The sequence below is a fragment of the Pongo abelii genome, chromosome 5 (genome assembly GCF_028885655.2).
Source record: "Pongo abelii isolate AG06213 chromosome 5, NHGRI_mPonAbe1-v2.0_pri, whole genome shotgun sequence".
Classification (NCBI taxonomy): domain Eukaryota; kingdom Metazoa; phylum Chordata; class Mammalia; order Primates; family Hominidae; genus Pongo; species Pongo abelii.
Window position 1 is genome coordinate 108,661,548 of NC_071990.2, and position 27,830 is coordinate 108,689,377.

At 40.4% G+C, this 27,830-nt stretch overlaps 1 protein-coding gene across 4 annotated transcripts in view; it reads left to right on the top strand.

Moving 5' to 3' along the window:
• SOBP (sine oculis binding protein homolog) overlaps window positions 1-27,830 on the top strand; it is a 145,262-nt gene that overhangs the window by 91,022 nt on the left and 26,410 nt on the right. For 3 of the 4 annotated variants that reach the window (XM_002817215.6, XM_063724930.1, XM_063724932.1), the window contains one exon: window positions 5,832-5,927. The exons of the other annotated variant lie outside the window; for it this stretch is intronic. In XM_002817215.6, coding sequence (XP_002817261.3) covers window positions 5,832-5,927 — 96 coding nt within the window. The remainder of the gene's footprint in view (window positions 1-5,831; window positions 5,928-27,830) is intronic. 4 annotated transcript variants of the gene reach the window in all.

Sequence of the window (27,830 nt, forward strand, 5' to 3'; positions counted from 1 at the left end):
ATGGCTTCCTAAAGGAGCTGCAGTCTGAACGAAGGCTTAAAGGACACATAAGGATCTGCCAGCAGAAGGAGAGATGGAATCTGGCTCCACCAGAAAGAATGGGGGTGAAGGACAGAAGACCCAGTTGAAGGGCACTAAGAATTCAGACCCGAGGAGTTGGGCCACTGAGATGAGCTCAACAGTGCAGTAACTCCAGGGGAGGCAGGGAGCTACTCTGAAGACCTCTCTATGTTGTTCCCACCAGAGGCAGGAGTGGCTGAACAGAGATCCCAGGTGTCTGTCCACTGCAGGACAAAGAATCAGTGCTGACCTTTAGTTTAAGTTCACAAAGACATTCACAGCATACTGAAAGGCAGTGTGTGATAGCTGCTATTTATTCCTGAGCTTCCTCAAAAGAACGTGTGGATGCATTTGAGAAAGGAAGGCTAAACCAGGAACGAGATTTCAGAAAATGAAATTCCATGTGTTTTCAGAGCAGTGTCCCCATGCTTTTACCTGGAATTCGAAAATAAATTATATTATTTCTGGTTCCAACAATTAGTTATAAAATATAAAATCAATATCCCCTTTTTTCTCCTCTCCAATTCTTCAACTATGCACTTATTCTCACAACTTTGAGTTGTGCTGTTTTTGGTGTTCTTAAGTCCAGTAACAATGCCACATGTGTGAGCTGACATGTGCTGCCTCTGCTGCAGCATAGGAGGGCTGAGCTTGGAAACTCTGTTTTGCTCTCCCCGGCCCTGATTTCAGGCAGAATCTTTGCTTGTTTTCAAAAGAAATCCTGAGATCACAATGACACAGAAGTGTAAACTCCCGTTCATCACAGGGAGGTATTAACTCTGAAGCCTAATTATCTTTCGACTTAAATGGCAATATTGTTAACCTTTTCATGGAGTCAGAAACATCACACTTCTCTGGGGTAGGCAAGTGGAGCTATTTCTAGAATGTTCCACCTTTTCTAAAGGCATTCTCCAGAGGAGGAAGAATGCCTAGCTTGCTCCAACATGCACATAGCACCAAGACTTTGGCTCAGAGGAAGCAGTGAATTCTTTGAAGAACTAAAGTTTGCTGTATTGTAAAAATCAAAATAAGAGAAGTGAATTAGTGCTGATTCAGAGGGAAAGAGAGGTGAATACAAAGTTTGTTTAAACCAGAGGTTTTTGAAGTAGAGAGGCAATTACTGTAAATTTCTCATGTCATCTAATATTTATCTAAATGTTAGGCACAACATGAAAATGGATACATAACTGTCAGCAAAACAGGGAAATCTGCTTGCAGTTTGACTGAAGGATTTTTGTTTCTGTTATGGCAAAAAAAAAAAAAGAAATTTCCTTACAATAATAGGTCAAAAATGCACCTTTGTTCTGACAATCACATTTGTAGTAAAATGCAAAAAATAGTCTCCCATTTGCTTTTCCCTGTAGTTGGCATAAATATCTAGCACATTAGTCAGAATAAAACTGTTGAAAATAACACACAAGGAGAGAGTTAGTTCATCATGAAGTGCCTTGATGTGCCTTCTTTCAGAACTTGTCACTCTGGAAAAAAGTCAGACGTGAACACAATTCTTCTGGCCCCAGTGGATATCTAGAGCCGACAGTGGGGTGGTCCACTCTCAAGAGGCAATTAGAGAATGCATTGTCTGCAGAGGATTTAAGAACAATAATAAAACCAGCTAAAAGTTGGTCTGCTTTATGTTATTACCATGAGCCAGTGATTCTGAACAATATTAGTGTTCACATATTCCTTCCTGAAGGGGTCGTCGGTGTCCTATGTCCACCCTCCTTGTTAAGCCATTGTCTGGCACCCCAAGTGGGGGCAGATGTAGAATAAGCCTCTGACTTTAATATGTAAGAGGTTGTAAAACATTATGAACTGATTCTCTATGTAGGGTAAGGAAGGTCCTATGGATTTTGTCTAACATTGCCACCAGTTCTGTGAATGATCCAACTCATTCTTACAGATCACTTACTGGGCATCAGGCAGTGGCTGGGCTGAAGATACAGTGGTGGGAGATCAGACTCTGTCCTCGCCCTTAGAAAGCTTGTAGGCTAGTAGGGGAGACAAAAATCACACCAGTGATTCCAAGGTTGCAACCATGTTGCGTCTAAGAAGGACCACAGAGGAGATATTTGCCTTGGATAGAGAGGTTTAGGAAGGCCTTTTTAAGGAAGTGGTATGGTAGTTCTTCCAAGATTATTGTTCATACCAGAAACTAAGAAACAAACAAACAAATAATGATAATTTTTGCCCACAAGCAACCAGTTCTGTAATCTCTTAAATCTTTTTTCTTTTTTTGAGACAGAGTCTTGCTCTGTTGCCCGTGCTGGAGTGTGGTGGCGTGATCATAGCTCACCGTAACCTCGAATTGCTGGGCTCAAGCAATCCTCCTGCCTCAGCCTCCCAAGTAGCTAGGACTACAGGTGCATGCCACCACACCTGGCTAATTTTTGTTTTGTTTTGTTTTGGTAGAGATGGGGTCTCCGTGTGTTGCCCAGGCTTTTTGAATATTTAGGGTAAGGTCTACCATAGGGACTGCATCCTAGAGGTTGAGTGTTCCTTATCCAAAATGCTTGGGATCAGAAGTGTTTGGGATTTTGGAATATTTGCGTTGTATATACTTACTGGTCGAGCATGCTAAATCTGAAAATTCAAAACATGAAATGCTCCAATGAGCATTTACTTTGAGCGTCATGTTGGGATTCAGAAAGTTTTGTATTTTGGGGCATGTTGGATTTCAGATTTTTGAATCTGGGTTGCTCAACCTGTATATCCCCCTCTCATAGCACAATGGTTCACTCCAGTGGGCCTGGGACCTGGTTAGAGAACATTCTGCAGCTATGCCAAGGGCCTCCCCTTGATAGCTGTAGGCACTCTCCTTAGATCAGCAGTTCTCGCCCTTCCTTGGTACATTACAGTCGCCTGAGAGCTTTCTAAAAACCACCTGTGTCCAGGCCCCAATTAAAGCAGAATCTTAGAAAGGGAGGGGGTCAGACACCAATATGTTAAAAAAAAACACACACACACACACACCCCCAGATGATTCTAATATGCAGCTGGGATAGTGAATTCCTGCCTTAGATGAATGCACTGAATTCCACTTATTCTTGTCATAGTAATTTAAAATTACACATTAAAAATTTCACAATGCAAAGGGATTACAGTGGTGAGAAGTATGCGTGAGTTATTTGTTCACACAAATACACGTGAAGATGATGGTTCGAGAACTTCTTGTACTTTGCATGCTTTTCATTTCTGTGGCATGTAGTGGAAACACAGCAAATGGCTGAAGGATAGAATTTCTTGGACTCTGGAGTCAGGGTGGGTGTTAGAGGACAGGCCATTCCCAGAGCCATGGAAGTTTGATGCAGAGGTAAACATAACGGTTCAATAAAAAAGCAAGTTTCTAGCTTTCTCTCTCCACTTCCAAATCTCCTCAATCCCCCTCTCCTTTCTCTTCCACTGCTACTTTATTTAACTTCATAAATTATGCGGCTTTATATGAAGTCTGTAGCCCCTTTGAGGAAGCACATTCAAATATTAGATAATGGGATTTTTTTCTGTCCTTTAAACACACAAAAAACATTGTGTGCACCTTACATGTAAGTGGAATGAATGTATTTTTGCCACTAATGTTGAAAATATCCTTAGGCATCTGGTGTGTATGAATGTGTATACATAGTACATGCATAATAAACACATTCCACCTTATGAATATTTATATACAAGATACATATATATTGAATATAGACATACATATGTAAATAGTAGCCCTTGAAAATTATATGCAAAGTGTGTTTCCAAGCATATGTATCATAGTGCATCAGGAATATAATAAAGCTACTACCAAGTTTAGCATATTTTGAGGTGGCATTTTCTACAGAGTTGTTTATGGTAGGGTCTACTTACTATCCACGTATGGGTTTTTTCCATCACTTAAATGTTTGTTAAATATCAACTAAAAGTAAGGCACTGGGCATGGCAGAACAAGAAAGATGAAATTGATGTGGTCCCTGCCTTTAAGAGACCTGTACCTCATAGAGTGGCTTAACATTTTGTTATAAAGAATCTAATATTGTCACTGCCCAATGACATCTTCCTACTTTCTTACAACTGCCTTCATTTATGTATGCCACTGCTGCCTTTGCCAGTTGGGATTTAAAATGTGACCCATTTGAGCTATATTAATTTAAACCCTGGCGTAGCTGCAAAGTTGTTCCGATGCAGTAAGAAGAAACATTATTGGTCTCAGTGCCTTGGTAGCCACTGGACATGAAAAACAATTAAACTTTTTTCTCTGTCACATATAGCCAATCCTATAACTGCATTTTTATTTTAGTCTGATTTAGTAGGAAAAAAAGGTACAATAAAAAGGCACCAAGCATGAGGGATGTTATAAATCTCAAAAGTGAACCAAAAGAGAGCAATCTCTTTTCCTCACAAACTTCTTGTAACCTAAATATTACTGACCATGACATTGCACTTCCAAGTTCCATCTAGTTCCCTCCCTGGACTAGGTAGCAGAAGCTTTCTTAAACACAAGCAATACATTCTAAAATGTGCAAAATATGGATCTCTTTCTAAAATGACAAGCCCCAGTATAGCCAGGGAGCTCTGAGTGACACTCATCAGGGCAGATTTTGCTCCATTAAAAGAGAAACAATACATAAGCGTTGTCATCTCTACCACAGTGTATGCTCATTGTTTTCTCCCCCCTCAATCCATACATAACAACAGGTAGTTCTCAGCTGTTCCCTTGGTGCCAGACATGCATTTTATCTAAAGAGACAGCAGACAGAACTACCTGCTGCTTCCTGTGCGGCTCTCCCTGTGTTTCTCTCCTTTTTCCTACTTCACTAGGGCTTTTAAAAATCAGCTGGCAGGGAGCCAGGAGCTCATCATTTTAATGCAGTGTAAAATGGAATATGCATAATTATATGCAAGCCATATGTGAGGGAGACAGCTCAGCTGTGAATTTCAGGAGGCCAGGAAAGAGAGAGCAGTTAGGGCTAAGATGAGATGAGAGCAGAGCGGAGTGCAAGTGTCACCCAAATGAATGGTTTAATGAGTGTGCTGCAGACACGCCCCCTTTCACCTACCTCTCTCTTCTCTCCCACTCCAAACCAGAAACCGGTGGAGATTAGAAAGAAGACTGTATGCAAGCGGTATTGCTACTGGGTTCTGTTAATGTCTCCATTTAAACTTCAGCTTTCTTAATTAACAGCGTAGATCAAAATAACCAGTAACTTTTAATGCAGCTTTTAAATTAAATCTATTTTTTTTTTACTGCATTTGATTGAAGAATCATGGTTCTTACCAGATCATCGCTCCTTTTAGATCTTTATTTAAAAATGGAGGGGAATCAGTTTATCTCTAATAGTATTACAATGCAAAATATAATTATGCAGATTGCTTTTCTTATGGCCTTGCTATTAGAATTTTTTAAAAGTGCATTATCTAGAGATTGCTTAAGCATGCCAAAAAGTTTAAACACGTATGTATGTCATATAACCCTAAATGTGCAATGAACAATGCGCACTGAAAAACTAAGGTGGTGGTAATTGCCAACAAAATTATTTGATTTTGGTTTGCTTGATATTGTTTTAAATATTACACCACAATGAATTTGCATGTTCAAACTAAACAATGTAAAGAAAAATAAATCCCAAATTTTGATACCTAAAAGGCGTACTGCGTATTTAAACAAACTTCTTAATATTGTTGTTATTTCTGGATTCCCGTTTGTTGAATGATCTGAGCTGTTATGCTTTTTAGCTTTTTTTCTTCCATTATTTGTAAGTCCCTAAATAGGCCATTATATTTCCCTTCAGGCTAGAGATGAAGATGGACATGCTGAAAATTTTCCCCAGCAGCACTATGCTAAGGAAACTCCAAGGCTTGCCTTCAAGAATAACTGCGAACTACTTGTAAGAATAACATACTTACAACAAGTCTAGAATGTTACTTTAGCACAGTGAAAACAGTTTTTGAAAGGGTTTGTTCATGATTACATAATTGATGAAATATTATAGTTTTCTGTATAGAGTTCTAAATGCTAATTCTGATGTCACTGAATATTAATTTTAAGATCTCAAATTGTTTGCAAATCTTTTATATCTGATTATAGAGCTTGAATGGCCCTGTCTTTATTAGCTTGTTTTGTTTAGTAGTTTATAAGCAGCCACTTGGAGAATGGCTAGTAAAGTTAAAAATATAGAGAAAGACAGTTGATACATGTAGCTTGGGAAAAAACAACCTCACCCTCACCCCTCCTCCTACGTCCTCATTGTACACTATTTTAGGAGACAACATGGTAATATTTTGTTCTGCTAGAGAAGATAGCAGAGTTGACACGCAGTACTCCCTTTAGAATTCAAGTATTCCTCCACTCTCTTGCCAAACTTAATCGTCTCTCCTATGCAGAAGGAGTCAAAGCAGTGACAGGGTGCGGGGATGTTTACAAGTCGTGAGAGGGAGGATATCAGCTGTGACATTGAGACTCTGTTCCAATGCAGGGTTAATTTGCTGTTCATTTTAGCATTTACAGCCAGACAAGATGAAAAGCAAGCAGGAATGCCTATTATATTTCTATTAAATGAATCTGTTGGGACCTAATGTTCTTGATTAGCTTTTGAAAATGAGTGCTCTGCAATGCATTTTCTGTTTACCTAAAGTAAACAGAGAATGAATTGTCATTTATTTAGAGATTCAAACACTCCTTTTGAAAATGAAGCTTTTTGAGGGATCTAGCTATGTTGTCCCTAAATGTTCTTTTCTTTTCAGTTGCATTAAAGCAAAACATTTGCTCCAACTAAGTGAAAACACTGAAAGAGAATGAGGAAGCTCAGTTGTTACATTTTGAGGTAGTCTAATTTCTGTTTAGTTTTTTGGCCGAATATAGTACAGCTCTGCCAGGTCTCTGCATTAGGAAATCCCACATGTAACAGTCTTTGGATTTAGCTCTGATACCAACTGTTCATTAAAAACAAAGTGTCCAAAGAGCAGGAGAAGAGACAAAAATACTGTTCTTACCCATTCTAGCCGCAGTAGCTACATGTTGACAGCAAGAACCTCCTTTTCCCCCTCCACAGTCTGCACAGTTACAATTACACTACTCATTCTGTGTGTGTAGTCCCTTGACCAACAAATCCACAGGCAAATATGCTGCTTATAAATGTAATTTTTTTCTGAAGTTTTAACTTACGTTATGTTTTTATCTTAGGACTCTTAAACTTCCAGGACTGCTAGCATTACCTATTCTGAGGAAACCCTTTTTGTTCATTTAGGTTTTAATGTTTGTCTCTGTAACTATGATTATTCAGCAGAAGACCACAGAGGCCCTCATGCTGTGTTTTGGTATCAGAATGCTTTGGGGTAGCTTACTTCTTTTTAGAGAAATTGGTAAAAGTAACATGCCATATTTAATTTTTGTCTATTTGTTGGAAAAATGAACATGCTTGAGTCCTGGTTGTGGTCAGTTTATACTGGAGGAAGCAAAACATATATGTGAACATCGTTTTTAGCTGTCTTTAGAGAAAATAGATGTTTTGTCATTGCTGTGCTTAAACACATTGTTGTGTTGGCAGTAGTTTTGAGCAATTTGGTACAATCTTCGTCCTTCTAGTCACTGTTAGAAATGCTTTATTTTGGTCAGTATACTTTCCTGTGATAAAAGAAAAGGAATAAAAAGAAAACATAAGTAAGCTTATTTCTCCAAGGAGAAATTTAATTTTTTTCAGCTGTAAGGAAAGTGATGGTGTTTGGCTGGTTATGAAGCCCTGAGAAGTTACGTTTCTATATGAAAAAGACTTGTTCATTCATAAGAAAGAAATAGGAAATCCTTGGAGTTTTCTTAGTGCAACTTAGAGCATATTTTTAAAGAATCTGTCAGAGAAGATTGCAAGCTCCACTCCAAAGTGCGTTTTTAGCTGAAGGGTGGTTCTGTCATCTTCTTGCATGGATTGCTGCAAGAGCAGTAGCCAGTTTAGAAAGCATGGGAGCTCTGGAGAAAGCACTGAGGGCACAGGGTGCTTCCGGGCCCCCAGATGATCAGGAGCACGTGGCTGGACGACTAGTCCTCTGTGCCACAGACACTGACAGAAAGTGCCCTGGCCAGGTAGATGGGACATTGCATTGACTTTATTACTGACTCTCTAATGTCTCTGCCCACTCCCCACCCTCACATGCCTGTTTCTTGGAAGAGGAAGGAATATTAAGTAACTTAAACAAAAGCAAAGCAAAATCGATGCCCGGAATACACAAGTATGTGTAATCAGAAGGCACTGACAAAGAAAGCATTGGCTGATAGAAAAATCTGCTATGCAACTGTAGATTTCCTGTAGGGTACTGATTTTTCCATTTAAATCCCAAACTGTGATATGTGCCTTCACACTTAATGTACAACACAGATGACTAGATATTTAGCTCTGTGGCCAAGATCCTTTAGTTGGTGACTGTGCAGCAGTTTCCTTATGCTTTTTATTAATTTTGAAAATGAAAGGCTGTCAAGATGAGTGACATTAGATAAAACGAGTACTATTTGATATGTCACAATTCAGTGTGGCCCCACCTACCTCTTCATAGATAGTCATGCACACTTGCAGGCATGCACACACATGTGAACACACACACACGGGTATTTTGCTGGCATATCTAAGTTTATGACTAAAGAAAACTTTTAATAAAAGAAAATGTAGGAAATTTATATCACGTTAACACTGTAGCAGCCTGGTTTATAAGAGCCTGGAAAAGGGAACATTTAGAGCCAGCCATGGGTGAGACTAGCCCTTGCCCCAAATTCCAACTCCATTCTTGGTCCCTTTATCATTACTGCCTCTTTCTTCTGGGACTAGAAGGCTTCTCATTTCCTCTATTCAAATGCTCTTATCTCTGGCGAGAGGTGGGGTCAGAGCTAGAATGAGGAGGACCATAAGCATGTTATGAGCTCACTCTTTCTCCTCAGCCACGACTTTCTCAATTTTTGAAAGCCCACTGAGAGTAAGACCTTGCAGAAATATAGCATAAGCTGGGTCATTGGAGGGGAAAGACCTCTAGTGAGAAGAAGAGGAACATTGAGAGGGTTTTGAGAAGGAACTAAAGACTCCTGAACCTACTCCCCAAGTTTTCAAAAGACCAGTCCAGAGAACATCCCTGTGTTCAGGAAGAAGGTCAAAATATAACCAAAGAATAACAGCAACTGATGGAGTATTATTTGGTTGGAAAAAAAGCCAGGCTTAGGAAGTTTGAAAGGGGAACTAAGAGAAAGGAAACTCAGGGGGGTAAAATCAGCCTCTCTCTCTCAGTTCCAGATTCCTGAGTCATCACCTAGACAACATCTGAATCCCTTTGGCTTTTCCTGAGGCTGTTAGGGGTGAGGGTTTTGCAGAGGGAAAGGGAGGGAGCTCACAGCTGGAAGGTGAAATAAAAATAGCATCAGGGAAGAATTCTTACTGGTCACTTACAATGCCAGTGTAGGGAGAATATGAAAACTACTTTAGTTTTATGGCTGTGTGATCAGAAGTGATGAGGAGAAGAGATGCTTAGGCTATTTTTCTGTGGGCTGATTTTTCCATTTCATTTCCTTGTGGATGTAGACAGGTGGATTATAAGAGTTGCATGTAGTCCTTAGGCAGTAGAAATACCCCGTGCTAATCCACGGCTCAATAAACATGGCATTATTGAGCATCTTCTATGTACAAGGCATTGTACTAGACAGTGCAGGTAGGGACACAACATAGAAAAAGACACAGTCCCTTCCCTGAAGGAGCATGCAATTCAGTAGGAGAAATAAGGCACATACAGTATCATAGTCGTCAAACATGTGGGCTCTCAGGTCTTGCCCCAGCTGGACTTTATACACTGTCATCCTGGTGGTATAGCTAAGGATCATAGGCACAAAGGCTTAACATTTATTGTAACGTGTCTGATATCACATGACACTTTTGGATCCCTGTTTCACTCCCTTGGACCTCTCTGAGCTTCAGATCTTTTGTAAAATGTGATAATAAAAGGAAATAACCTCAGAGCATATCATAAAGATGGAAAATGATGACATATTTAAAGACCCAGGCACATAGTAAGCACTCAGTATATATTAGCTGCTGTTATTATCATCTTCTTATAGTCATGATTGTTATTACACAGTGAGCTGTGCCCAAAAAGAGCGCTAGCAAAGTTCTTGGAGTACAGAGGAGGAAGAGATTGTTTCTTTATGCAGTCATTAAAAACTTAACAAGGGAAGATACCTTTGATCCAGGCCTTTCATGGATTGGATTTAGATAGTTGCCAGGAAGTGTAAGGGAAGGGGGTGTTCCCAGCAGAGGAAAATAGCACAGGCATGGAAGTGGGAAAGTATGGGCCAGGTGCACTGCACCCAGGTTAGTATCTAGGTTGGCCAAGTGTAGAGTACCTGAAGGCTAAGGGGTGAACAGGCAGGAAGTCCCATAAGCAGGGGTCTCAATAACTGACACTATCCTATCGAGTCTGGATTTTAGTAATTCTGCTTCATGGGAATTCCTAGCACTTCTGTGGATTAAAAACATTATTATGGAAAATTTCTAAGCATACAAAATTAAAGTAGTGGGAGTCATATAATGAACCACCATGTACCTTTCACCTAGCTTCAACAATTATCAACTCAGGACTAATCATGCTTCATTTTCCTTCCCCACACCCCCTCCCACTTTTTTTGCTGTACTGTTCTGAAGTGTGTATGCTTTTGTGAGGGACAGATTTGGTTTTTTGGTGTTCTGCTTTGTTTTTTTTTTTTTTTTGTAAAATCTTTAGGAACCTTCTTCTCTGGCTAGAAAGAATCCATTGATACTAATTAAACTGGGAATTGGAGCTTTGGGACAATGCATACATAAAACAAATGACTCTTGGTTATATATTGTGCTTTTCTTTTCCTGCTAAACACAACCTTGGTAAAGCTTGGCCAATCAGACCCAGTTTTAAAAGCCCTTAAAGTGAAAGACACATCACAGTGCCAGTGATGACTTGAACTTTATTTACTCTCAGGCCCCTGGTTCTAAGTGTATTCATTTAAAAACAAGATTGGATGTCTTTGCAACCCAGCCCAACTCACCAGTACATGTTAGTCTCTCACAGTAGTGAGGGGAAATTCTGGATGGCTGCCACATATTAGCCATTGCTAGAACTTTTCTGCTAGATCATGAAGATATAACAAGGACCCCTGAAAGGTAATAGAAACTGCCCTGTTTCATTTGAAACTTAATAGATGTCTCAGAATAGGTGCAATCGACCAAAGACCCTCCCCTTAATGCTTTTGGTCTAATGAAAGCCAGATTTACGCCCCAGCTCAACATGAATTTACATACTATTGCTTTGATGTTACAGCTGAGCAGCACAGGCACTGAAAATTAAAATCATGATGACACACTGGAACTCACATCACATCAAACAAAACATCATATGATGTATGCATACATTGTATACTGTGTACCAGTTTCCTGAAATAGTCACTGCAATAGCCCCACAGGTGTAAAATAACCAGAAAATCCCAGGGGGACTGGCTGCTGTCTAGAGAAACTTAGCCTGTCTCACCATTTTTTTTTCCCCAGCCATCTTCCAGATCCCTTTAGTTTGTGGTTATTCCTGTATTTCTGTAGTTTCCTAAACTATCTTGGAAAAATAGAACTTTCCAGAAATAAAAGTCACAATCTTAGACTAAGCAAGAGGCAGTTCTGATAGAGGTGGCATAATTATGCTCTCCAGCAAGACCATCTAGACTTTAATACAGGCAGAAGGGATGGATTCCACTTGAGTCATATTTCATCTGCACATTCCTCTGTTCCCATCTGTGCTGGTGTTTCACCTTCTTCTCCAGCTTTGTCTGCCACTTTCCTCTCACTCTTCAGCCTGTTGGTTCCCATTTCTGCCATAGTCTTGTAGTTCAGGTCCTTTTACTTTTCCTGTATAAAGACCCTCTTGACCACAGTTGACCATCTCCCCTCCTTTCCCATGCATGCAAACTCTATTTTACCTCTCTTTGTAATTCCATTATTTGAGAGAAAAGCCACATGAGGGAGGGCTAGAGTTGCTCAGCTTCTGCTCTGATATAGGGGCCTTATTGGGGGACGGAGTCTTGATTTGGCAGGCTCTCCTTTCCAGAGCATGGGGGATCTTTGCCCTTCAGATTTCAGAGCCATTGCCTACAAATGTCAGAGGTATAATGGTTTGGTTTTCATGCTGGCTTCTCACACAGTCCATCACAGTGATTCTTGGAGCCAGAGGGAGGTATGGAAGACTGTGTGTTCTCCAAGGGAGGCACTGTGGTCTGGTGGATAGGAGTGGGAGTCCCAATCCTTTCTGCGCAGATGTGCTAGCTGTGCACCCTGGGCAAGTTTCTCACTCTCCTGAGCCTCAGCGTCTTTATCAATATGACGAGGATAAATACAGCACCTGCCTACCTCATGGGGTTGTTTCAGCAGTCGATGAGATCATGTATATGAAGCATTTAGTATACCTAGCACCTAATAAAAGCTCAACAACCAGTAGTCTTATTACTAACAAAATGGAGCTAGAAGGATGCATTAGTTTAAACAAAATCTTGAGGCAGATACTGGGAGTACCTGTCTTTATTCTTCAACTTGAGTCTCCTCCCAGTTTGTTTGGATAAAAACTCAAATGTAATATTTTTAATTTGGGTAAAAGAACTTCTGAGAAACGGTTGAACATCTATCCACTTGCCTTTTTATGCCTAGGGAACTAGAGATACTTGTTGGTGGCATCGCAAATGTTGCTGACTTATGAAGTACTGCAATATCTGAATACCTTTTTGTAGGATAATCTAAAATTTCCAAAAAATAGTATAGTGTTGTAGTGAAGAACTTGGACTCTTAAGCCAGATTATTTTGTTCAGATTCAGAAATCCCCTCCACTCCACCCACTGGCTGTGTAGCCTTGCCCAAATCACTGAATCTCTGTGTGTCTGCGTCCTGGTGTGTGAAATGAGGACAATAGTAGCTATTGGGTAGGGTTGGCCTGTGGTCTAAGTGATGACTGCCTGTAAGGTGTTTAGAACAGTATTTGGTAAACAACTGGCACTCAATCAGTGTTGCAGTGATTATGATTATTTATTCCAAGGTTGCTTGCTTTCCAGTACATCATAGACTACTACTTGACCAAATTTACTAGCAATAGAGTACCTGAAAGTTTTACATATGCACATTTGCATGAAAAACCCACAAAATTTCCTTTCGAACAATGAAGGGGACAGCACAAAGATAATTCTTGGCACTAAGCTTTAAAAAAAAAAAAAAGACTCAAGGAAAACTCTCTACATGGTCCCAGACCTCTTCATTCTGCCTAACCATTTAATAGTAAAATTTTTAAAGTTAAAATATGCAACTAAGAACATAAATGCAAAGCAAAGGAAAAAGATGTAATTTACACGAGCCATATCTGCCATAGCAAATGGATGTGCCTCTGATACCGTGCTAAGGGAGGAAGGAGAAAAGAAATCCTCCTTTGTGAGGCACCTCCAGTGAACGAGCACTGTGATCTGTCTGTATAGACCCTTTTAAGGCCCTTTATTCTCACCGTAACTTTTCTAAGTAGATATTGCTGTTTCCATTTTAGAAGTGAGGAAATTAAAATGCAGAGATGGGATACTCCGTGCTCTGGGGGAGGGCAGGAGGCCCAGTGAGCAGGCACAGAGCTGGAGCTTGACCCACATCTCTGACCACACACCCATGCTTGTGCTCAGGCCAACACATGCCGCTGCCTTCTCAGGGTAGGGGCCAGGTCTTACACATTTTTACATTCCAGGGCCAGAGAAGGAGTGCAGTCTATGATTGTGGAATGAAGGGATTAAGAAATTAATTCAGAATGACTCTTTCTAGTTTCTTTATAGTAACAATTCTGTGGTAGAATTCTGAAGCCAGAAAGAACATCTATGGGGAATGTTAGGAAGGGCAATTTATTCAGAAAGTCATGGCAATGTTTGCGGATTCCCAGTGCATAATAAATTGTGGGGAACAGAGCCAAGGTATATAGTTTTTAATTTGGTAGACTTGGGACATTAAAAGAACAGCTGTAGACTACAGAAAATATATTTTTCAATATGATACAAACATTCGAGTGTCTTTTTAAAAATCTGACTGCTATAGATTTTGATCCTTTTTTTTTTTTTTTTTTTTTTTTTTTGTTAGGATCACTAAGGCTATTTAAAAAAAGCTTGAACTATTTTGGTTTGTTAGGGTTGTATTCCTTAGAGTGAATGGATCTATTTCTTTTGAGATTTCTGGCCATAAATTAGCCTATGGGAGTCAGTCATATTCTCCTTTATTGTTTTAATTACTAGAACTGAACAATTGCTTAAAATATCAAGGAGAATTCACCTCCAGTGGCTTCAAGGAAACTATAGATCATATATCAAGCAAAACCAGGAAATCAGATAGGATATCAGTTATCAATATTAAAATGTACCAGTAACCAGCCAGAACTAATATTAATCATATTCAGTCATGTGCTTAGTTTATGGTTAGAAGAACAAGCTAATGAAAGTCTCTTGAGAGGAAAAGGGAAAGAGTATAAAAAATACTTGAAGTGGAGAAGAATGACATATGTGAGTAATAAGAGAGGCAAGAAATTAGAGATGGGAGGACTGGTAAGGGAATTTTAAAAGGGAAGAAGGAAGATAGCAGCCCATGGTTAAGCTTCAAATAAGCAGGTTCAGGAAAACCAGATTCTTCAAAATAATGTATTTCATTGCATTTTGGCTTAAAATATTTTTCCTAATTGTATTTTTTGCACACTTCTTACTCTTTTTGTCTCTTCCTGGAGAGCTACATGCTACCAGGAACTGAGACTTTTGCTAGAGAACAGTACTCATTCTCTTTTAATTCCAGATGAGTCTGCCCTGGCCGAGAGCTTTGTGTGTCAAGAGCCTTGTCTCTCTCATTCATTGCTGGATCCCTAAGAACCATGCTTAGCTCACACCATTTTTCATGAATTCTGAGATGCACTTTCCCCCCTAACATTTTAATATCTCAGAAATGGGAGTCATATATTACAATTGATGACCTGTCATTGTTTAATTGCCAGTGTTTTTTTTTTTTCCTGGTGGTATTAAAATAGTGGCATTGTAACAACCAATGGTGATATAGATTCAATGAACCATGGAGGTGGACGCTTAAGAATTATTTGTTGAATGAATGTATGCAATAACATATCTCCCTGGTTCTAGTTCAGGTAAAAATGAAATGCTTATGAGTTGGTTCTGGATTGTATTTCTGCCGCCGGTGAGGCAGGGTAGAGGTTGGCCTCTGGCTATCTTGGCTGAGCATTTTAATGCTGTTCACTTTTCCTTGAGTGGAGCTGATAGATGGCTTGTTCATTCTTGCAAGTGAAATGTTAAATCAATTAAGACATACCCCAGATAAGCTGAGTTTAAAATAAGAAACTTTACTTTTGCCTTAATTTTCCAGAAAATTGCTTTTTCTATTTTGGATTGCATATCCATCAATATTTCTCTTGAAAATTCATGGAGATACATAGGTAGATGAGCAATAATCTCTTTCTCTGTCTCTCTCAATAAAACAAGCTATAGATTTCATTAGGATAAAGTATGTTTCTATAGATTATGATGCCCTTATCCATCACCACCACCGCCACCATCTCTTAGAGAGCTTCCCAACCTACAGAAGAGACAAAGTATATATAGGTATATTATCTATACTTTAGAATTTCATAATCCACATTCAGTATATCAGATTATATAGAAGTTATGCCTCAGACTTAACCATGTGAAGTACTCTGCTGTTTTTTGGTGTTCTGATCTCATTTTAGTTTGGTTTCCTTTGAATGGAAAATTTGAACCTGATTTTGATATTGGAGCAGGATGTGCTATTTGTTTCTCTATGTGAACAGGGAGGGGAAAAGAAACACATGAACATTTTTAAATGGCAAAGCCAGAGATGGGAAGGGAGGCAATATTGAACATGTGCTAGGATAAGGCTTTTATATAAAAAGTGTTCAGATATTAAGATATGTGAAATATTTGGGGCCCTTCATTAGATAGCTATTCCAATCAGTGATGCTTTTAAGTTCCAAATTGTCTGGTAATTGTGTAAAGACGCTCCAGTGAAACACCATTTTTGGCTTAGGGAAATATTTATGTACTTACCAGATAGCTTGAATTTTGAAAATATAGCTACACATATAAAATACAATATATGAGGGCAGATTTATATATCCCATGTAGAAATGTGGGTATTTATATATAGGAAAAGGAAAATAAACTAGCATTACTGAAGTATTTATGAGTTTATGGCATTTAACTCATCTCAAACATTTATGCAGTATTTTTTCTATACTAATTTAATGTTTATATATGAATACATAAAAATAAATAACATGGAAAAATTAAGTTGTAATGGAATTTTTATTTTCGTTTTTCCTTAGCCTTCATGCATTTTGATTTTTAAACAATGTTCTGACTGTCATCAAATCAGCCGAGTTGAAAATTGAGCTGCATCAATGGAGACAGCCGGTCTTGATAATTCAAACCAAAAAGAGCTTTTCTCGAGGGATATTCTCTCCCTGGTTTATTTGGTCTGAATTGTTTCTCATAGCTCTAATTTATTCTTTTGTATACACTGCATGAAGACAATGTCTATAGAGATTTAAAGCCTTAAAAAAAATCTGGGTATTTAATGTCATGGACACATCTCAAAAAGTGGAATTCACATGAGAGCAGGTGGTTATGGGGTGTGTGTGTGTTACCCAGATTTTGAAGACATTTGTCTTTCAATCGACATGCATTTATTAGATACCTGCTGTCTCCCCAGGGCTGGGCTTAAAAGTCATGTGTTGCAGTGCAAACAAAGTATAATGTAAAATGTGCATCCTTCTCATAAGAAGTTTACAAATTTGGGCCAGACAAAGAGAACTTTAAAAAAAAGTTTACAAACTATGCTTATATGAACAATCTACTTCCAGTGTATAATAAAGTGCCAGATGGGGTGGCATGGTGACTAGACAATAGGAATACGTATTAAAATATGTATGTGTGCAATAAGGAAGTAAAGGCCGTTAAATAGGAAAGAAATGATGGCCTGGAGTCATCAGGAATAGGTCCTTGGAAGAGATGAAGGTTGGGCTGGCCCTTGGAGGGTGCGAGGCGATGGAAGGGCATCCCAGAGAAAGAGAAGATGTGGAATGATGATGAGAGGGGTGCGCATCATGCATATGGGGGCCAGTTGGGAAACTGCCTGTGCTAGCATCATTCTGTGAGTGGCAAGGATAAAATGAATTCGGTAGGTTGTGGTCAGATAATAAAAACAGTGACAGCCAAACAGCTAATTTTACATTTGGTGTTTTGGCTATAGGGATCTCTGTTAGGTACCTGAGCCAGGAAGTACTGTTATGAAAGCACTGCTTTCATGGGTTGGAGGAGGGGAGCAGGGAGACTTCTAGAAGGCAGTTTGAACAGTCCAGGCACCCTGTGATGAGGACAAAGACTTCTAACAGCTGGAAAGGCAAGAAAGTGACTCTGCAAATGACTGTCCAAAAATATTGGTCATCAAGTTTTTATGATCATCTTAATATAAATAACTGGCAAAGATTTCATCTCAAGCCAATTTTCCTGTAAATTTAGATTTTGGATAACAGTCTTAAGTAGCTAGTTGTGTGCAGTGGGAAAAACAAGATCAAAGTGGAAGCAAGAAACTGAAGTTTAAAAATATTTGTGATCCAGAGTGATTCAGGGATCAGTACGATTTAAACTATAAAAATGCGAAGTAGGAACGAAAGATTCTTAAATGTGGATAAAGTCTCCAGTACAAGGAATGAACAACCCCTTCCCCCTGACAATAGCATAGAGACCATGTAGTGTACATACCCTGGAATCACTTCCTGGCTATGTGGGTTACTGGCTTTGTGGCTTTGAGATGGTCAGTTTCTGCATCTGTAAAACAGAAAGAATAACTGTATGTGCCATTTAGGGTTGCTGTAAAAGCTAAATGAGGTAATATATATAGTGTGCTTGTCATTTAGCAAGTGCTCAATAAAATATAACTAATAAAGATAAATCCTTTTGTACTCAACTTTTTTAAGAGAAAGAAGGAAATACTAACAAATAAAACTCATATGAGTAGTCCGAATCCATTTTTTAAAAATGAACCATCTTATGATATACAGCTTTCGGTCATATGCATTTAGCTTATTCTTTACACTTTGCACATGTATAGGACTCTAGACAGAGAACTGGTATTTATCCGATTATAATCCTAAATATTTTCAAGATCTTCAAAGAAAAAATATTTAATTTGCTGGGTTTATAAAGGTAGAACATTGGATTAATATAAGATGATTTTTGAGAAAAAAAAAGGAGGTTGCTAACTCCCAAATTAAATTTCTTAAAATCCTACATTTCTTAATTTTTCTAATTACCTGACCATTTAAAATCTTGACTTTCTTTTGGAAGTGAACACAACCACCTACTTTTTGGGGTCATCTTTTTTGTTCATATGCTGATAAGTTTCAGAATATATCAATTAGGCACTTATTATTGATTTGATAAATTAGTTTTCCTTTGTTCTGGCTTAGATGTCTGGAATACATTTGGGACTTGTTTCAGTTGTAAAAATGAACAAACAAACAAAAATCCACAAGAATGTGGGCAAAATGTCATTTAGTCAGAACTCAAGTGCATCTCCCCTTGATTAGAGCTCCTCTTTGAAATAGCTGGGTTGCCCATACACAGATTATCAAGGTCATGTTCAAGATTAAAATGAGCTGTGGGACAATAAGCTGCCTATTATGGTAAGAAAACATGCAAACAGAAATTGAGACCTAATGTCTTTCCTCTGTCCTGGCTTTTTTCTTTCTGAGCCTAATATACCTATTTTGTCTAATTTAGTTTTAGCTTTAGTTATGCTTTCTAAAATTACAATGTGTGTGAGGATTGGAATTTTTCTCTTCCAACAGGAATTAGGGTCTATGTAAAATGCCTTTCCTCCTACGGGAATGGGAAGAGCCACATACCTCCTTACATGCTGTGCCTGGTCAAGGCTGCAGTGTGGAGCCTCTCACAGGGCCCATGATGTGAATGTGCCTCCAGGATGCAGTGGCCCTGCAGTCTTGCTGCTAGGAGACTGGTTCTCACTTCATTCGAGTGTTAGCCCCTGCAAACAATGACAATACAAGGATTACTTTTTAGATGATGAAACTAACCATGCAAAGTTATGTTTAGATTTTGAAGTACGGGTTAAAAAATATATATGTGGTTGAATCTACTGTTAAAAAAAAAAAAGACCAAAATTCATGGGTTTACATTTTAAGTTTTCTATCGCAAGAAAGAAATGACAGGACTGTTAAGGACACTGATGGTTGGAGCTGAAGCCTGAGGATAAAGGCCTTGGAATCAGTTCTCCTTCAGTATCAGCTGCCACAATCATCAGCTCTTTGGTTTATCCTGGCCAAGATATTAGTTTCCATAAATTGGAGAACTTTATGCAAGTGCCATATACCATCATGCTTACCACAGAATCCATATTATCAATGCCGTCTATCTAGTCAGCAAGCTTTTATTGGGTGCCTACTATATGCAGGGCACAAAATCATTTTGGATGGGCATGAAATGAACTAGATTTTTACAGATTTCTACCCCTCGTTTTTACAAGATCATTATATACTTTATATTATAAATTATATAGAGTTATATTGTTAAATTATATAATGTGTATAAAATAATCTTAATAAAGCCTTTGAATAGACACTCAAGAAATGTTGGCTGTATGAATGAATGAACAAACCATACCGGTGTGGCTCTCTATTGGCAATTTTCCCCAATCGGCTCAGACTCCAAGGTCTCTCCTATGTCTAGGGAGTTGTCAGGAATGTGTGGAATGCGGCAGCATTGGCTCAGTTGAGTTCCTCTCTGACATTATTTCTGAGTTGCGGAGTTTCTTGGGCAGAATGAATAGAAGCAGAAGCTGTGGCAGCCACCTATGGGCTCTGACAGCTCTCTGTGGCCCCATCCCTAAACTACGGCACATCTCATCCTCTTCCCATACCCCAATAGCCCAGGTTTGTTTCCCATATGAGAGTAGGGACTGGAAAGAATTTTCTCCAATTTGCTCTCAACTCCCCATATTCATGTGTATGTTTGAATTTAGCTACTAGAGAAGGTATCAAATATTGTAGAAAGACATTAGGTTTAAAAATAAGTGTTTGTCATCTTTCTGAAACTATTTAGATTAAATTTTAAATGCAAGAAACACTTTCGAAATTACTTTGGAAACACAACTCCATTCCTAAATTTAAGTGTCACATTTGTTCTGGCTGGTCCAGCAGTGCAGGCCAGTGCCTCCAGAGCCTCTTTCCCCTTCTGTCTCTTCCTCTCTCTGTGTGTGATTTCCACACAGAATGTCAGTGGGTCCAATATAGTTTTCTCTGGAACCCCGATTCCGCTAAATTGACCCCATAGAATAATCATACTTCTTTTTGAAATGGAACTATACAAAGTCTTGAATTTTATTACAGAATTTAATACCAATAATTACTTAAAATTTAATGAATTTCACTACTGACTTAATTGCTTTTGAGTAGTTCCACTTAATTTATTAAAGAGAAGCAAGGACATATTCATTTAATGAGCAGCAGAAGTCTTGCCCTCACATCTACCTACATTCTCTTTTCAATTAATCAATTATAGTCCAATGGTGTGTAATTACACATTAAGAAAGTTATTGGATAGCTCAGCATGCCTGTCCCAGGAGGCTCATGAATACACTACTATAACACACCTGTAATGACCTGTGCTCAGCTCTGCAAATTATACTCATTGCTCTCTCTCTTTCTCTTTTTTTCCGAAATTAAGATGAGAGCAATTTCCATTAACTTTTTGAGTCACATCTAGTCCACATGATATAGAGAAAGGGTAAAAGAAAGACTGAAACAGAAGTAAAAATGGAAGAAAAAGATTTGATCTGCAATTATAAGTAATCTGCCTTTTGAAATTAGCTTCCTGAGACTCAGTCCTGATTGGAGAACTATTGCAGTGTTTCAGAGGAGCAGGGGCTGTCTATCCGAGCAGTGTCTCCTGAATCATACTGAATACTTGAGAAAATCAGACCAGCTTTATTTGAACTCAAATAGTGACTTGCTTCTCAGCTTCCTTCAATCTCCTGATGAGAGAAATAGGAAAACAGGAAAACCTTTTGAAATCACATTCAGGCAAATTTGCTTGGCTTGTTTCAAATCAAACCAAAGTCTGGAACTGATCCCCATGCAGGAGCGCTAAGCCTCTGCATAGCAACTAAGCCGCGTTAAAAAAAAAAAAAAAAAAAAAAAAAAGGAAAGGGAAAGGAAAGAAAGAAGGAGGAGAATCCACTAAAAAGGCAACACAAAGAGCAAATTTTACTTCATTAATGGCCTAAAGGCTCAGGTTATGTGAAGGGGTCTATTCCAGTTATGTCCTGATTTATGCTAAACCAGTAAAACCCAACAAGAACCTCTTAATCCAAATTACATAGTCAGAGACATTCTAAATGCCTAAACCAACCAAGCGATTTTAAGCAAAATAAGCTTTTGATGTCTGCACAACTCAAAACTCAAGAAGCAATCTGTTGACATTTTCAGCAAATGCTAACTTAGTCTGAGACAGAGGCAGCAGTGGGCTTCTTCACAATATTCTTCTGGGTAAAGTGATTCTTCTCCCCTTCCCTCCCCCTTCCCCCACAAAAAAAATCCCTGCTTCCATTATCTGTTTACTGAGGTACTGACAAGGGCAGATCTACTGTGATTAATGGCTGTCCATCAGAATAGAAAGAAGGATACATTGATACTCAGCTAGCAGATGCTCATGAACATGCAAATGAATGTGGTAAGCCTTCCTGGTCAGAAAGGATTTGCTTTGTTGATGTTTTAAACTCTGCAGCCAATTTTGGGCATTTTGTGTGCTGTTTTCCCTGCTACGGCCACTGGCCATGGACACTCCACTGACACTTGGGCAAAGCCTGCCTCCCAGTGTGCCTTCTGGGGATGCCCTGAATGGAGAATGGGTGTCAGTGGCAGCGATACCCCGTGTACTTTCAAGGTGTGTCCTTTCCTGGCACTCCTGGCCTGTCGGGACAAATGTCTCTGCCCAAGGGGCTGTCTTCCTGTGTGGGCTACGTTTGTGGCATCTCATGGGCCTCCATGGGGTTGAATTGTAAATAGTGGCCGCCACATAAAACATGCCATCTGTACCCCTGTGGGTAGCAGGATGGAACACAAAAAAGATTTATTCCAGGAATATGAACTGATGTTTACAGACATGCCAGGACTGACTTTTAAAACACAGTGGAAAACTGTCTCAAAAGCAGCTTAAGTACCATGTAATGGAAGCCCCCCAAAAAGTACCTTGGGGGCATGAAGGAAGCCTCTATGTTCAGAGAGATGCACTAAGTTAGCATATCCATGGCTGGCCCCGTTTCCCTGAGGTGTGAGATACCATGAGGTCTCATCGTAAGTTTCTGAGAAAGCAGGGCTAGACTCAGAGGGTGCCTGTGGCTCTCATGCTTTGGGGACCTAGAGTTCCCCAAATCCCCAGCCCCTGCAATAATGTTCAGAAAATGAAGGGGAAGGAAATAACTTTGGATTGAGCAATTGGATCTCCATGGGAAAGTTTTATTTCCTGGCTCGGACTCAGGGCTGTACTGGGGGCATCCTTTGTTGGAGGCATTATACTCACAGGCAGACATGGGCACCTTGGCTATCATGTGATGACCATATGTCCCAAGATTTGCACACCCTTTTCTGTTTCACCTATTTTGTCTGTTTTCATAAATCATTGGTCTTCAAATGAGTTCAGGTGGCCCAGCATTTGGAAATGTGCCAGTCTTTTGAGAATGCTGTGAATTATTGACATATTTAATTCCCATTGTGTGAACTGAGAGTAATTTTTGCCATCTTTAATACAGTTATGAAATAAAAGTCATAAACAAGAGCCAACAGGTTCACAAATATATAATCAAGCTGTCTAAGCAGGATGGACTGTTTCTGGTGTTCTATTAGTATTCCTTTGCCACTTGCTTGTTGGTTTTGTCATCTGTGAATGCTTGTTAGTGGATACAGCAGCCTCGGTCTGTGAGATAAATCCTTGCCTAGTGAATTTGGGTAATTCTTGTTTGTGCATGCTGTGGTTATTGTCTCGTGATATAATTTATTTCACTGCTCATCCTGTTCTAGAGACCTGGCCACTCCTTTTATGAAGAGTGGCTCCTGCCCCCACCCCCTAATCCCCCCACACCCTCTATCCCACCTCTACCCCTACCCCACTTCTACCCACATCCCATCCCCACCGCCCTGCTCCTTGTTACCCGTCTCCCCTCCCCACCTCCTTCTCTTTGGAAGCTAAGAAGGTGAGGTCAGGGGACAGGCGGGCTCTCTGAACCTTCACTGCAATATGCCTATGAGGGCACCCCTGGTGACGTGGCATAATAACACCCTTCAAGTTGGCCCTGAAGCGGGGTGAGGTTTCTGGACCCAGACCTGCAAATTGTGTCAGCACCTTGGAGCCTCCGAATCTCTCAGCAGGCGATGGCATGTGTGCGTCTTCATGGGTGCGTGCATGTACATGCAGCAAGTTTCGCTGAAGATTCAAGTTAGTGAAGGGCATTTATGTCACAGCACTGTGCAAAATTTAAAATTAAATATGACATTTCAGTTCATAAAAATTCTTTGGCCATCTGGCCCCTGGAATTTTTCCCTGGCCTCACTTCCCTTCAGGTCCCAGTCACCTGTCAGTCTGCTCAGAGCCCTCTTCCTTTTCCCCCCTCCATTCTGCATGTTCATCCCCCATGCTCAAATTTCCCTCAAGTTCTGATGCTGAACAGATTAGCCATCAACCAGACAGCCTTTGTGCTTCCTGTATTCTCTGGATACATTTCCCTTTTGTTCTTGTATATTATATACATACTACAATATCTCTTTTTCAAAGTCCCAGTGGGAATAGAGCAAGTCAAAGGAGGGCTGACACTTGTACCAGAATATTCAAGACCAGGCAACCCCATCTCCATGCCCCCATGGGGCCAGCAAACTGAAGTGGGGAACCCAAGAGGTGCTGGGGTTCAGGGGCCTCGGCCTCTTAACTGCCCTTATCCTAACAAGAGATTATGGCTTCTAATTAAAGGAAGGAAAATATGTAGGCAAAAAACAAATTTTCTAAATCAGTGCATTAACATTTCTTTCCAATGGTCTGGGAGAAAAGAGATTTGAGTGCAGTAGCAGCTTCAGCTGATCCAGTTTACCAACAGTGTGTCCTCAGAAGCTGAGTTTGGGACCCACTGTCTCTGCTGTCTTAGAATGTCCCAGGAGGCATGAATCTTCAGCATTCTGATGTGATTCCCAGACTGCCTCTGGCTCCAGGAACAAAACCCAAACCTTTCCTCAGACCCTGTGGCTTGGTTCAAAATTCACGAAATACAGCTCTCATGGCTGTGGCCCGTTCTTTCATGTCCAAGTTGTCTATAGCCTCTCACTGCTCAAAATGTGGCCCACCCACCGGCAGTGGGGACATTGCCTGGGCCCCTGTTAAGAATGCAGAATCGCAGGTCCCACCCAGACCTCCTGAATCTGAGCTGCATTTTAATGAGATCGCTGTAGCAATCTTGTGCACACTAAAGTTGGAGATGCCATAGGCTAGGGGGTGATGATTTTTAGCCTCTAAATTTAGGACAGCTTCAGTGAACTCCTTATCAATATAGGACACATACCCACTACACATTCACACACCCCCAAACTCTTTCATAGCCATTGAGAAACATATTGTGTACATCAGATAGGCTCCTTTTTTTTTTTGAAATGGAGTCTCATTCTATCTCCCAGGCTGGAGTGTAGTAGTGCGATCTCGGCTCACTGCAGCCTCCACTTCCCAGGTTCAAGCAATTCTCCTGTCTCATCCTTCCAAGTAGCTGGGATTACAGACACACACCATCATGCCCACCTAATTTCTGTATTTTTAGTAGAGACAGGGTTTCACCATGTTGGCCAGGCTGGTCTCAAACTCTTGACCTCAGGTGATCCACCCGCCTTGGCCTCCCAAAGTGCTAGGATTACAGGTGTGAGCCACTGCACCTGGCCCCTAGATAGAACTCTTATCCACAGCTGAGAGAATGTCTTGCTGGAATAGCAAAAAGTAACAGGTTGGGGTGGGTGGCAGTGGGGGTGCAGCAGGGATGCAGCATTCAAGGGAATGCAGCTCCCCAGGAAGTTCAGCCCTCTTCTTCACTGCTTCTAGATATTTGATGTCTGAGCTTTAGGGCTCCAGCTGAGGGAGAAAAGGTGAGGCAGCTAATAGCTATCTAAATCCCAAACTGCCTTTGTGTGCTTGGAATTTGGGCTCTATTGTTTAATCCCTGGAAGGAAAAGAGGAAAAGACCTACATTGAAGGTCTGGGTGGGGAATAGGGCGGCAGCGCCCTCACTGGGATCCCCTCTTCCTCCTACCTTGCTTTCTGCCTACAGGAGCAGGAGAGGCTGGACTTGACTGGCCTCACTCTGCTCAGGCAGATGAATGTGTGTTGTGAGGAGAGGTAGCCAGGGGCAATCCCAGCCTCCACCCCATGACTTCAAAGGAACTGCCTATAGTGATGTCCAGCTTGGAGCTTATCACCACCCCCATCCCTTGAACAGGTGAGGGAGCTTTGTGCCTGGTAGACTTCTTGGCCTTGGGTTTCACCTATTGTTGGGAGAGAATCTGCCCTGAGAAAGGGGACTAGGAAGAAGGTGTGTGTGGCAAAGCACTGGGGCTGGTGAGCATTTGACCTTAAGTCCAGTCCCAGGGACGTGCTCTGGGTGATGTTATTGATATGGCTCACGTACATTTTCCAGGACACCTGGTTTTAAATGTTCTGCCTGTTGTCACACTATAAATCATGGAGAGGACTTGGGGCTCCAGCTACACATCCCAGTCTGCCTTACATACCCCACCCACAGCAGAACAAACATTGGTCAGATAATGTGTCCTGATTCTTTTCAGGCAATTGGTGACAATTTGTTGCACAACAGGAAGTGGACAGTAACTTAAAGGATCATGTCTGTAGCCACCTGGAATTTCTGGGACAGGCCCAACATGAAATATTCTGGTCTGTTATCATTCAGCTCCCAAGGAACACTGGTGCGCCTCCAGCTGGCCCCTCGTGCTTTGCTGCTGATGTCAAATGCTGGCATTGTTGCAGAAAAAAATTAAGTTAATGAATATAATTTTTTTCCATTTAAGAGTTTCTCTCCTACTTTTTCTTAACGCATTTGGCACCTGGTACCTATTGTAGCAAGCATATGCTAGCACTTATCAAACTGAATAAGCAATAGGAAAAAATGAGCACTGCTGAACTCAGAAAGAGCTGATCATGTGTAGTTCAGCAGCCTTTTGTGTGCCTGTGAGGAGTATGTGGCTTGAGGTTGGGTTTTCTTGATTATGCATATGCAATATAATCAGCATAATTATATTTTGGGGGTATAACATTGTTTTCAGTTCAAATATAGAACTAACCATATCAGCATTTCATGGGGTTCCATAGAGAGCTTTGCCCCTTACCAGGTATGAGACACACTGTGTCAATCCAGAATCTTAACGGCTGCTGGAGCTATGGGCCTCTTTACAGGGCCAGCTCTAGAGAGAGGTGAGTTGGTTTATAGCCGTGAATGTGCTGTGATTTGAGGGGCTACTCAAGTGGAAAGGATGGGCTACCCACTCACACAAAATTCCACTATTAGAGGTTACTTTCTTTGGGTTGTGAATGCCATCTAAGGTAAGAGCCTTATGATGACTGACACTTTGAATTTCATTTGCCTAGGGCTAGGGTCCTGAAGGAAGGATAGATGACCAACGAGGAGACAGAGAGATGAAAAGGTGGGACAAACATCTTGCATCTTATACATCATGGTTTTGTTCAGAACTGGGCTTGTTTCTCCTTTGACCACCTGGTAGGGCAAAATGCTGCCAGTGATTTGGTTGGAATTTGTGTGGTGTTGTTTCCCCTCACCTCTGAGTTTCCTCGTTGGTGATGTATGGACTGGGGCATGATGAATGAGATGAAAAAAATGGGGGGGCTGGATATATACTTTATGTGGAGGTGCAAGGTCCCGGTCCTTTCTTGGGAAGGATTCTCTTTTCTTTCTGAGATGATGTCTTTTATAGTTGCGTGGTATTAGAATGTCTTTTTTCTTTTCCTTAAAAAAAATGAAATGAATTACTGTTTTTGGGATTTCAAAAATAAGGCAGAAATAATTTAGAGGACTGACATAGAATGGTAAGTTTAAAAGCTATTTTTTAGCTTTTGCTGATTATGGAATCTAAAGCCTGGTAAATGCTGCATGCTGCATTGTGCCCAGTGACCTGGCTGTAGAAATCGACATCTCTTTTAAAATGAAAGGTTCAATTATGTTTCCAAGTATTCTCCATCTTATACTACATGCAAGGTCCTCACAAGATGCGTTAAGAGACAGATACTGCCCTCAAGGGCAGATACGACAGGAACTCAAGAGACAACAGAAATTATAGTGACCTGTGCTTTGAGCAAGGGAAAAAGTATCAAAGAGGGGTCCCAAGGAGGAGCAGATCACATCCTGTTGGGGAGAGGGAATCCAGTGAGTCTGTTTGATTTGGCATCAGAAAGCCCCTTAGCCTGACACAGAAACAAGAGACATCCGCCACTTTTGATCTATTCTTTAACACCACTCTCCCGCCCCAAACCACCACTACCAAAGAAAAATCTAGGGAGTGTCATCAAATATGTCCCCAGCTATTCACACCCTAATTTGATACTTTCAGCAAATGAAAATGAGGCCAGACTGTGTCACTTAGATCCATGATCTCAGCAG